The sequence below is a fragment of the Saimiri boliviensis genome, chromosome 4 (assembly GCF_048565385.1).
Source record: "Saimiri boliviensis isolate mSaiBol1 chromosome 4, mSaiBol1.pri, whole genome shotgun sequence".
Taxonomy (NCBI): domain Eukaryota; kingdom Metazoa; phylum Chordata; class Mammalia; order Primates; family Cebidae; genus Saimiri; species Saimiri boliviensis.
In genome coordinates, this window is record NC_133452.1 from 127080262 (window position 1) to 127093145 (window position 12884).

Below are 12884 nucleotides of genomic sequence, written 5' to 3' on the forward strand. Positions count from 1 at the left end.
TTTAAAAATTGATTTTTGTATGCATTTCATAAATTGTTTATATGTGTGAAAACATTTTTTTCTGGGTTGTATTATGTGTTTTGACTTGGTTTTTGGAATTTTAACCATAGAGAAAATTTTCATTTTTATATAAAGTAGTTTTCTCTTCTCTTTTTCTCCTATCTTTGTATATAAATAGAAAGGTTTCACACTCTAGCATGTTGATTATAATTATTGATGATTTTATTTTTGTAATTTTTTTTTATTTTTTACTATTAAATCTTTGGTTTATGGAGTAAAGTTAGATAAGCATTTGTATTAGTCTATTTTCATGCTGCTGATAAAGACATATCCAAGACTAGGCAATTTTCAAAAGAAAGAGGTTTAGTGGACTTACAGTTCTATGTGGCTGGGGAGGCCTCACAATTATGCTCACAGGCAAGGAGGGGCAAGTCACATCTTACATGGATAGCAGTAAGCAAGAAGAAATAACTCGTGCAGGGAAACTCCTGTCTTTAAAACCACCAGATCTTGTGAGACTTAACTATCATGAGAGCAGCACAGGAAAAACCCACATCTATGATTTAATTACCTCCCACTGGGTTCCTCCGACAATAAGCATGAATTATTGGAGTTTCAATTCAAGCTGAGATTTGGTTTGGGACACAGCCAAACAATATCATTCTGCTTCTGATCCCTTCCAAAACCAATCATGCCTTCCCAACAGTACCCCAAGGTCTTAACTTATTTCGGTGTTACCTCAAAAGTCCAAGTCCGAAGTCTCATCTGAGACAAGGCAGGTCCTTTCCACCTATGAGCAAGTAGATGCCAAAGGAAGTTAGTTACTTCCTAGATAAAATAGAGGTACAGGCACTGGATAAATACTCCCATTCCAAATGGGAGAAATTGACCATAATGAAGAGGCTAAAGGCCATACGTAAGTCTGATATCCACTGGAGCAGTCAAGTGTTAATGATTCAGAATGATCTCCATTGACTCCATGTCTTATATCCAGGTCATGCTGATGCAAGAGGTGGGTTTCATGGTCTTGGGCAGCTCTACCCCTGTGGCTTTGCAGGGTACAGCCTCCCTCCTGGCTGCTTTCATGGGCTGGCATTGAGTGTCTGCAACTTTTCCGGGTGCACGGTGCAAGTTGTCGATGGATCTACCATTCTGAGGTCTGGAAGACGGTGACTGTCTTCTCACAGCTCTGCTAGGCAGTGCTCCAGTAGGGACAATGTGTGGGGGCTACAACCACACATTTCCCTTTCTCACTGCCCAAGCAGAGGTTCTCAATGAGGACCCTGCCCCTGCAGCAAACTTCAGCCTGGGCATCCAGGCATTTCCATCCATCCTCTGAAGTCTAGGCAGAGGTTCCCAAACCCCAATTCTTGATTTTTGTGCATCTGCAGGGTCAACACCACATGGAAGCTGCAAGGCTTGGAGCTTCCACCCTCTGAAGCAATCGCTTCCGCTGTACCTTGGCCCCTTTTAGCCATGGTTGGAGTGGCTGGAATGCAGGACACCAAGTCCCTAGGCTACACAGAGCAAGGGGACCCTGGACCTGGCCCAAGAAACTATTTTTTTCTCATAGGCCTCCAGGCCTGTTATGGGAGGGGATGCTGTGGAGACCTCTGACATGCCCTGAAGACATTTTCCACATTTTCTTGAGGGTTAACATTCAGCCGATCGTTGCTTATGTAAATTCCTATAGCCAGCTTGAATTTCTTCTCAGAAAATATGATTTTCTTTTCTATCGTGTTATCAGGCTGCAAATGTTCCAAATTTTTATGCTCTACTTCATTTATAAAATTGAATGCCTCTGTCAGCACCAAGTTACCTCTTGAATGCCTTGCTGCTTAGAAGTTCCTTCTGCCAGATACACTAAATATGTCTCTCAAATTTAAAGTTTCACAAATCTTCAGGACAGGGGAAAAATGCCACCAGTCTCTTTGCTAAAACATAACAAGTCATTTTTATTCCAGTTCCCAACAAATTCCTCATCTCCATCTGAGACTACCTGAGCCTGGATTTCATTGTCCATGTCATTGCAAAGCAATTCAAGTCTGTAGAGTTTCAAACTTTCTCACATTTTCCTGTCTTCTTCTGAGCCCTCCAAACTGTTCCAACTTCAGCCAGTTACCCAATTCCAAAGTTGCTTTCACATTTTTGGGTATCTTTTCAGCAGCGCCCCACTCTACTGGTACCAGTTTACTGTATTAGTCTGTTTTCATGCTGCTAATAAAGACATAGCCAAGACTGGGCAGTTTACAAAAGAAAGAGGTTTAATGGACATGCAGTTTCATGTGGCTGGGGAGGCCTCACGATCATGGTGGAGGGCAAGGAGGAGCAAGTCAAGTCTTACATGGATGGCAGCTGGCAAAGAGAGAAAGCTTGTACAGGGAAACTCCCATTTTTAAAATCATCAGATCTCATGAAACATACTATCACAAGAAGAGCACAGGAAAGACCCACTCCCATGATTCAATTACCTCCCACTGGGTTCCTCCCACCACAGTGGGAATTGTGGGAGTTATAATTCAAGATGACATTCAGGTGGGGAAACAGCCAAACCATATCAGCATGCTTATTTTATAAAATCATTTTCCTAACTAGCCAGTTGCCATTACCATAATATTTATGGAATACCACTTTTTTCTCCACTTATTTGAAAAAACATCTTTATTGTTACATTTCCATTTTAATTTGGGCCTGGTGTTTCTGGCTTTTCATTCTCTTCCATTGGTCTGTCTACATCTTCTCCACTGCAGAATTGTTTTAATTATTGTCACATCATGATCTGAGTTAATATTGGCAGGGCTAATCCTTCCTCATTATTCTTTATAATCAAAATTTTCCTGGCTATTTTTGAATACTTATTTTTCCAGATAAAGTTCAGTATCTTTCCTTCAATTTTTAAGAAATCACTATTCTTATTTCAATTAGGATTCCTTTGCACATATGGATTAGTTTAGAAGCATTCACATTCTCTCCAATTGCTATTTAAGATTATGGCTTATTTTTCTTTTTCAATCTTGAATATTTTTGTTATTAGTCCTGAGCATTACCCAAGTTTATATTAACCTCACAATTTTTTATCTCTTGTGTTTTCATTATAAATGTAGCCTTTTTCACATATATTTTATGTTGGTTGTATTTTATATATAAAAAGCTATTTTTTATAATTTTAAAGCACCAAATGAATTTATTTCTCTTATTCATTTAGAGTATTAGATCTATTGACATATTAGCAGTATAAAAATATTTTTCTTCCTTTTTTAGCCCTATTTCTGTATTTTGTCTAAATTTATTGGTAGTCCAGAAAAAACATTAAGAACAGTGTAGATACAGGGTAATTTTGTTTTCATTTTAAGTCTTAAACAGGCATAGTCTCTTTTAGTTCAGTTTGGTGGTTCTTTTGGTATTATGTAATAACTCTCTCAATAGCATATCACATATGAATATGTGTGTGTATTTGTAATTTTATGTTTTTGACTTGATTTCAGCCAATAGCAACATCCACCATCTTGTTTTAATCCTATCTCCCTCTCTACACTTACAACACATCCACTGCACCCTTTGTTTACTTTTCATGAGCCAACTGTCCAGCTCGACAGAACTTACTGAATCTTCCCTTAATGGACTCAGAGATTTTTTTTTTTTTTTCTTTAGATGGAGTTTCACTCTGTCACCAATGCTGGAGTATAGTGGTGTGATCTTGGCTCACTGCAACCTCTGCCTCCTGGGTTGGAGCCATCTCCTGCCTCAGCCTTCTGAGTAGCTAAAATTACAGGTGTGCACCACCATGCTTAGCTAATTTTTGTATTTTCAGTAAAGGCAGGATTTTGCCATGTTGGTCAGGCTGATCTTGAATTCCTGATCTCAGGTGATCCTCTCACCTTGGCCTCCCAGAGTGCTAGGCCTGAACTCAGAGATTTTAAGGATGGTGTTGATAGCCATATCTTTTATTTCATCCCTCTGGTGGCTGAGTTTAAATTGGACTTTTATTATTCAGTAGTGTTTCTATTTCATTAGAGATGGGAAAAACCATTGTATTTCCCAATCCCAGTATTTTTACAGTTGGTCTATTTCTTTTCATTATTAATTGCAACCTGGCCAATTCTTTTCTGAGCTCATATATTTTTACAAAAATACCTTGTCAAATACTGCCAGTGAGTCAGTTCATAATATATATTAACATTCTATTTTCTCAGTTCTTTACCTCGAGCTATAAATTCATTTCATACATTATTTGCCTTTGCAAGTTATTACAAGCAAGGTTTTAAAAAATCAATTATTTCACCACTTCTTTACAGAAGACGCCATGTTTTCAACCTTCAGTAATTGTTTTTCATTGCTCGCTACCTATCCCCAAAGCCAATGGCATATATACATTTTAATATTGTTGTTTTGGCAGCCTCCTGTTTCTAATATTGCAACTGTACTAATTAACTTAGGCTAAGCTGCATTGTTGTAACAGATGACTCAACGATCAGAAGCCAACGTGGGAGCCATTTTTCTTTTAAGTTGCCTGCCCATCCTGGATAGGCTTTGGCCCAACTTTATCTCTTCTTTGCTATTCATTGTTCTAAAACCTTATAAATAACTTCATTGAGTACAATGTGTTTGAGCCATACTTTTTTGTGTTCTGTATTTTGTACATATTGTTTCAGTATTCCTCGACAGTTTTGCTGACAACTTGTTGCTGCTTGCTCTCTCTCTCTCCTTCTCTCTCCTCTCACACTGATTTATATTAACATGAATACTACATCTTTTTATTATACTTAAAAATCTTCCTTCTTTACATAAGAGTAGCTTTGTCCAACTTGTATTTTCTCTGTCCCAACATGAGTGAATGTACCTAGTATTCCTACTTCATCTGAGATCTGTTTGCCATCCCCAGTAAATGCAAGTTTGTATATTATGTCTTCTGTAACCTACAGCCACACAATGGAGGTCATAGCTGGGACTTTGTTTGGCCTTAGTAGGGGATCCCAGTTTGCCCCTTTCTTCTGTAGTTTTATTAAGCATTCATTGCCCAGCTAAATCCCATCTTATTAATGTATGTCTTAGTCTAGCCTGGCCTTTAACTTGTTATCCCAATTCAGTGTTTTCTAAAGAGTAAACTCAGATTGTTCTCTTAACTTCAGTCCTTTTTCTGTCTCTCAGAACTTTGCCGAATCCTTCTGCCCCAAGCAAAAGAGGGAAAAAATATATGTATGCATGTAATATATATATAATATTTATATATAATATACATTATATATATTATAATTTAAAATTTAATCTTGGGGCAGAATATATATGTATAAATTTTAAATTTTAAATTATAGATATATAATTTGAAATTATATATATACACTGCTTGAATGATATAAACACACAGACACACCTTTGTGTATATATATATATATATATACACACACATATATATATGTATATATTCAAAAGGTAGTTTGGGTTGGGTTCTTTTATTAGGAGTTCATATAGTAGGGGAAAGAGCATCTGGTTTTCTTGTGTCATTTGGTTTTCCCCTAAAATTTATTCATTTTTTCTTTTGTCCTCTGGGTAAATTGTTGAATTTGGGAAATAGGATGTTATAGGCTTTTATTGGAATTTTTTTCTTCCTGCCTATCTCTCTGTCTCTCTGTCTGCCTCTCTCTGTCTCTCTCACACACATACGCATGCGCACGTGCACACACACACACACACACACACACACTCACACACATGACATAGTTTTAATCTTTATTTGGAAATTAAAGAGGAAACTGTTACTCTTGAGAAAGACATTCAGTATAAGCTATGAAAATATGATTCCTTTTAGACTGAAAACATAGCTATCCTTTGTATTTATTAGGTTGATGGCAAAGATCTATAACAAATAGACCAAATGCATAAGATTTTATTTTATTTTATTTATCCAAGGACTTGTGTTTTTCCACTTTGTGGCTCTATTCTGTTTGAGTCTTGCTTTCATTTATAAAGTCAAGGTTATATCACTAGTCACTATTTTATCTGCATTCTAGCATACTGGGAAGGAGGAAAGATAAGTCACCACAATAAGTTTCTTTTGACAATAATGTAGAAAATTGTACATCTTAGTTCCACATACATTCTGCTAGCAAGAACTTAGTCACATGGCCTTACGTAACTGCAAAGGGAAATATAATCTCTACTTTGGAAGCTGTGAGCTCAAACTCCTTTCTGTAGTGGTAAGGGGTGAACAGACTTTTGGATATTAGCATCAGTGTACCATACCCTTTAAACCATAAAGACTTACAGAGCCATTCAAAGAACCTAATATAATACAGATAGATCTAAAGTATGATGCCATGTTTGTTTGTGATTTGCCATCAGCGTTATGTGAGAAGATAAGTAAATCCCTGCACTTGTGTTCTCTGTTCTCCCTCTGTGAAAATTTTCTTATAATGGCTACCATTCTCTCAATAAACAAAAGAGTATTCCTGTGTAGGAAAGAGATCAGTGTTTAAACTTATGTATTTTAAGCAAAGAAGGCTGACAGTTTGTTGGTCTAGTCCAATAAGTGTATTTCCAGATTTTCTTGTAACCGTCCTGAGTGGATCAGCAATGAAGTTGACTCAGCATAATGTAAAACAGGTCATGAATGTTGCTTCCCCTATACGGGAGGTCACAGTAACTCTGTCTAGGAGGTGAAAAGCCTCCCACATGAAGGTATTTGGAGGGACAATTGGAGATTACACATGTGTGTATGCTTTCTCAGTTTGTATATTCCTCCTTTGTGTCTGTTTTGCTGTCTCCTGCCAGTGTGGTGTTGTGAAACCATCTCACTAGTGGCCAACATGCCCTGTGATGGGAAAAGCTGCAAAGGAGAAAGGACTTACAGAGTGCCTACATAAATTGGTTATGAGTAACATATAAACAAGGAACAACAAACTGCAGAAGGTTGCAGGAGGCCTCTGGGGAGGAAGACTTCTCCATGCCTCATGTTCCAGTGCAGGGTGACCTAGGCTTTGTTACCATAAACATTGTGATCAAGGACATAAAACCCCTTCGTAGTACTGTGATGTAGCCAGACTTGTAGGCTCCTTGTAAGGCCCGAGTTCCATCAGCTGCACATAGATAATAGGCTAAAGATAACCACGTGTTCTTGTTTTGTGAAACTTCCAAACCACTACTGTTATCAATCCTTAGAATGACACACTATTACCTGTTCACTAATTTGCTTCCGGCTCACTAATTCACTCCACCATCACTCCACCCTACCCTATAGATCAAAATGATTGTAATCAATCAATAGTGTGGATGATCAGAGCTTGGGGCCTTTACTGCCTCCTCCAGAGTAACAAGTGATGGCCCCCTGGTCCTACTGTATCTCTTACTCTGTCTTTTTCTCATTTCTTTGTTGCCGCTCAACTCAGGGTACCCATGGGTAATTAGGGCTGGCTCCCTACATTCTGGTGCCCAACGTGGGGCTCAAGGATTCCCTACGTTCTGGCACCCAGTGTGTGGGGATCATGGATTCCTACGCCCTGGACTGCTGAAACATTAATAAGTCACTAGGGCTTTCTGATGAAGATGAAGAGCTGAACACAAACATTTACCCTCTCTCTCTTAAATTTCCATTAAAGTAAAAATGAAGGAAATAATAACAATAATGATAAAACCTAATGTAACACAAATAATTAAAGAGGAGAAAACAGTTCTACATTTTTGGAAGTGAAAAGATCCGAGGAAACTGAATCCTAAAATTAGAAGTAATGTGATTGATATACGAGAGACCACCTTTTTACCATTACACACACACTCATATGTGCACATGCCCACATATGCACAGATATCCCACAGGTTCAGGAAACAATAATATCAACGTTTCTGAAGTGGAGGTGAAAGCAGAGCTAAAAAATGCAAACATGATTGAATGTCCATTTAAGAACAGTTAAATCCCACTCTCTCTTCCTCAACTCTGTGTAGCCAAGTGAGTGTCTTTTCCACTGTATCAGAAACACAAAAGTTTATTTTCTGGAGAAGATAAAGCTGAGGGTCTGTAGCCTAGGGAGAAAAGGGAGATTTGTACTAAAATTAAAACAATGGGAGTTGGCAGGGCGCAGTGGCTCAGGCCTGTAATTCCAGGACTTTGGGAGGCTGAGGCGGGTAGATCACCTCAGATGAGCAGTTTGAGACCAGCCTGGCCAACATGACAAAATGCTGTCTCTACTAAAAATCAGCCAGGCATGGTGGTGGGTCCCTATAATCCCAGCTACTTGGGAGGCTGAGGCAGGAGAATCACTCAAAACCAGGAGGTGAAGATTGCAGGGAGCTGAGATCACACCACTTCACTCCAGCCTGGGCGAAAAAATGAAACTCCATTTCAAAAAAATAAAAACACAAAAACAGTAACAATGGGAGTTATCAAATGTTTGCTCCTGTGGCAACCTCCTTCTCCTCTTCCTTTACCTGGCCTCCAGAATGCTGTCAGCCAGTCATACAAACCAGAGACATAGAAATCCTTCTATGGAGAATCTACTGACATCTAGAACTGGCATCCAATGAAATGGCACAACCAGACCGCATTACAGCGAAGCTCAGTCATTGAACCCTACTCACTGATAGAGTCTCCTGTCAACTTCCATGTGAGCTAACAATAAAGAATCACCAAATATCACAGGAATGTTAAAGATCAACAAACAAAAGTTCTTGGAAGAGACTGATGCAAGACATGGAGAGGAAGACTTTTTTAAAAAAAACCCTGTCATGAATCTCAGGGAGGCAGAACCCCTGCTAGACCCTGCTTTAACTGTGTTCCTCAATATTGAGTGGAAAGTCTTCAGAACCTGAAGAACACATTCCTAATGTTAAGCTCACACCATTGAGCTTAACCAAAAACAAACAAAACAAGATACAAACAAAAACACATTCCAAATCCTAGGTTCTGTCAGTCCCTGAACAATCTACCCCAACGCCATTTCCAGGGTTTGCTGTCCCCTCTCCTGCTTTTCTCATCCTAAAGACCTTCAAACACAATTGTGTATCTACCCCTGTGCTTATGGGTGGCTGAGAAGAGCCTGCTTATGTGAAGTATGGATGGGGATGGAGCTTGGAAGTATAGTCCGGGATGTCCACGTGTACGGGCATGAGTTTGCTATAGATGAAAAGACCTGTAGACTGCCTAGCATAATGGACGATTATAGACCACATCAATGTATAATAGTATAATACTTGAAGACACTGCAAACAAGAAGATGTACAAAGTTCTTCAGGGGAAACACTGCACCAGCTGTATCACCCCTACCCTCCTACTCCTGGCAAAAGCTTCATACAAAGGACCAGGAATCAGAAAAGCGTCACATATCTCAGTAACATTGAATTCAAAAACTGAATGAAGCAGAGACTTCAAAAGTCTGATTAAAAAATTCTAAATTATAATCAATTATATAAATGAACAGAATATAAACGTTTTCAGAGATCTAAGGTATCAGAAAGTTATCTCCCAAGAATTCCTTCTCAGGAAGCCATTGGATAGTGTATTTCCCTAAACAAGAGAATACACTCAGAGATAAAGAACATATGAGACAGCTCTAGGAGAGGTTTATTAAAGAAAATGAAATTTTCAATGCATATGAATACATTCAGAAGTGATTTTGACAGTTGGAAAGATTTTGGGGTTCAATATAACAATAAAGGAAACGAACAAATTAAAATGGCAATATTTGACTCCAAGAAAGAGAAACATTTGGGCAAGAAAAGGCAAATAATGAGAATAAATTTATAGCTTAACTGCAAATCTTAACAACATAAACCTTGACTACTGATTTAACCAAAGTTGTAATTGAGAGTTAAGGGGATAAGTGGAGATGGGGAGGAGGTGTTGGTTGTGAGGAGAGGTTAATCTTCTGTGTTCGTGGTGGGAAGTCAGTAGATAATGCTAAAAATGGAAAATGTAGCTATAATCATATGGTTTGGTGATTTGAACTCAAAGAAGTATGAAACATTGGAATAAAAAGAGTTGCCTTTGGAGGGGTCTATAGGCCTTGAATAAATATATCACTCTTTAAATCATGTGAATGAATAACTTTTATAAAAATTACATCAGTCACAGATGATATAATCTTTGATATGTCTACCAGACAAGCTAGAAGTATAACTAGATGCTTGTATGTAATATCTTAATTTGCCTAGATAAAAGTGAACCTGACCCAAATGTTGCCATGAAAGTCGTTGACTTTTTATTTACTATGTCTTCCCAAGTAAGATTTTTGAAGCTAAAGCAACACCAACATATCCTGCAGAACTAAATACTAAACCTCTATCTACTAAATATCAAGTTGCTATGATTTTTCTTCATCTTTTCTCTTTTGGAGAAAAACTAGGGCTTTCATGTTCATAGACACATATGAACAGATGCTTTCTATGAGTAACTAGTAAGATGAGCAATTTAAAAAAATTCCAGAGTCCTAGTCTGTGTTGAGACTTTAGGTTTAGGGACTTTCATTAGGACCTCAGAGGATAACTGTTTCCTGAGCATGCTGGGACTAGATCATTTCAATTAATTCATGTGTCTTGTGCTTGTAAAAGCCTAAGTCAGAGTAGGTGGTGGCTCACTAAGGGTGGAGTCAGGATTGCTAGTGAGATTTCTTTAGCTCCAAAATACTTTTCTTCTCTGATGATAAATGAAACCCTGGTAAGTGAGGATTAATTTTTCATAGAGATAGGGTTTAATGTTGTTATGAATTTAACTGTTTGCAGATATATTTGAAGTAGATTTTGACAAGGGTGTGGTTGAAGCATATATAATGATATTGTTTAGGCTGAAATGATTTTTTCTTTAACTAATTTCAGTTTTATTTCAGGGTGATCGTGGACTTCCTGGTTTTCCTGGGCTTCACGGCATGCCAGGATCAAAGGTTCAAGAAATATGTTTCTTTTAAATATAGCAATGCCATTTTAATTCAAGTTTAAAGTACTTTCATATTGCAAATGTATTATAAATAAACGTTCATATATAATTAAAGATAAAGGAAACAATGAGCTAAGATTAATATTAGTTTATATAAAACTTAAAAAATTCCCTTTTTTAGTTTCCACCTATAAATGTATGACTTTATAGTATTTGAAAATTAATGTTATACTGTATGCAAGTTTTCTGAACTATATGCCTCATACTCTAAGTCCTGTTATAGCACTAAATGTTGTTTTTTTAAAATTTCCTTTATAAAGCCTGGAAATGAGGGCTTTTCAAAACAAACTTTAAATTATTTTATTTCTGTTTTGTTTTGCTTTTGGCATATTAAACCCTTTGCTTATAATCTGTATTTTTCTTACAGATAAGAAAAATATTCATGTTTCTTTAATCTTCAGTATTTATATTTTGTCTTGTAGGGTGAAATGGGCGCCAAAGGAGACAAAGGAGCACCTGGATTTTATGGCAAAAAGGGACGTATAGATCACACAACAAAGTATTCATATTGACCTTTTAATGTAATGGAAACAGAAAACTTGAATTGCATGTCCAGCCCAACATTAGAGCAATTAGCTTTATTCACCATTCTTAGGGGATTAATTCAGAACAATGAAAACAACAACAACAACAACAAAAGGAAAAAGAACTGGTGACTGCAGACTGTAAGACTATGTTGTACTGTTGATCATTCTGACCTTTAAAAACTTTTACAGGCTGGGAGCATTGGCTCATGCTTGTAATCCCAGCACTTTGGAGGCTGAGGCAGGTCGATCATGAGGTCAGGAGTTCGAGACCAGCCTGACCAATATGGTGAAACCCCATCTCTGCTAAAAATACAAAAATAAGCTAGGCATGGTGTCAGGTGCCTGTAGTTCCAGCTGCTCAGGGGGCTGAGGCAGGGGAATAGCTTGAACCCAGGAGGCGGAGGTTGCAGTGAGCCGAGATCATGCCATTGCACTCCAGCCTGGGCTGACAGAACAAGACTCCATCTAAAAAAAAAAAAAAAAAAAAAAAAAAAATTACAATGAGAGATTCCTTAGGAAGCAGTAGCTGCTTAAAAACAAAATTTGAAATTTGATGTTATGGGCCTTCTATTTCTTCACACTGAAGGAAAAATATTTTCAATACCCATTGCTTTTTAAATTTTGTCAAGATGTGGTTTCTATATTTAGATGCTTCTTGCGATGATAATTCTGTATCTATCAACATTTTTAATGTCTTGATATTGTATCTACTGGGCTGGAAAAATAATGCTTTGCAGAGTCAACATGAGTTGTAGTTCCACGAATTTTTACTACATAATGATGTTAACTTAGTAGCTTTTCTATTTAAGTTTTGGTTGGGACTTGAAAGCATTATTGCAAAGATTATGTTTTAAGTGTTTGTTTTCAATACAGGGTGCAAAAGGTGAAAAAGGAAATGCTGGCTTCCCTGGCCTTCCTGGACCTGCTGTGAGTTTGATAGAAAAAAGCTCTTAGTATTTTGCATTAAATGAAAACTATCTTACAGTATCTTTAAAGAGAAAAGTAGTGCAAAAATACGTAAAGCACATGTATTTATTTTTTAGGGAGAACCAGGAAGACATGGAAAGGATGGATTAATGGGTAGTCCTGGTTTTAAGGTATTTACAAAAAGTACAAAACAAAACGATTTTTATATCTTGTGAGTAAACATAAGAAAAATGTACCAATACTGAAAATTTTTAACATGTGACATTGGGATATAATTCATGAGCCAAAAGTTTTTTTTTACAAGTAATGTAAAAATGATACTGCATTTCTTTAGAGTTTATTGTGGACTCTCAGGTGTCAGAAGTGGAATCATAGGATATTACAAGGTTGAGCTTCGTTGATAAGCCCTTCAGATTGGTTTGTTTGGCAGGTTACAAGCAAAAGTTCTTATCTCTGTCTTCCAAAGACTGACATTTCGGTGGGGTGGGAAACTGTCTTCTTAACCCTAGCTT

General features: G+C 37.4%; 1 protein-coding gene across 4 annotated transcripts in view; it reads left to right on the plus strand.

Moving 5' to 3' along the window:
- Window positions 1-12884, plus strand: part of COL21A1 (collagen type XXI alpha 1 chain) — a 300511-nt gene that overhangs the window by 224571 nt on the left and 63056 nt on the right. For all 4 annotated transcript variants that reach the window (XM_074398177.1, XM_074398176.1, XM_074398178.1 and 1 more), the window contains 4 exons: window positions 10812-10865; window positions 11341-11392; window positions 12317-12372; window positions 12489-12542. In XM_074398177.1, the coding sequence (XP_074254278.1) occupies window positions 10812-10865; window positions 11341-11392; window positions 12317-12372; window positions 12489-12542 (216 nt within the window). The remainder of the gene's footprint in view (window positions 1-10811; window positions 10866-11340; window positions 11393-12316; window positions 12373-12488; window positions 12543-12884) is intronic.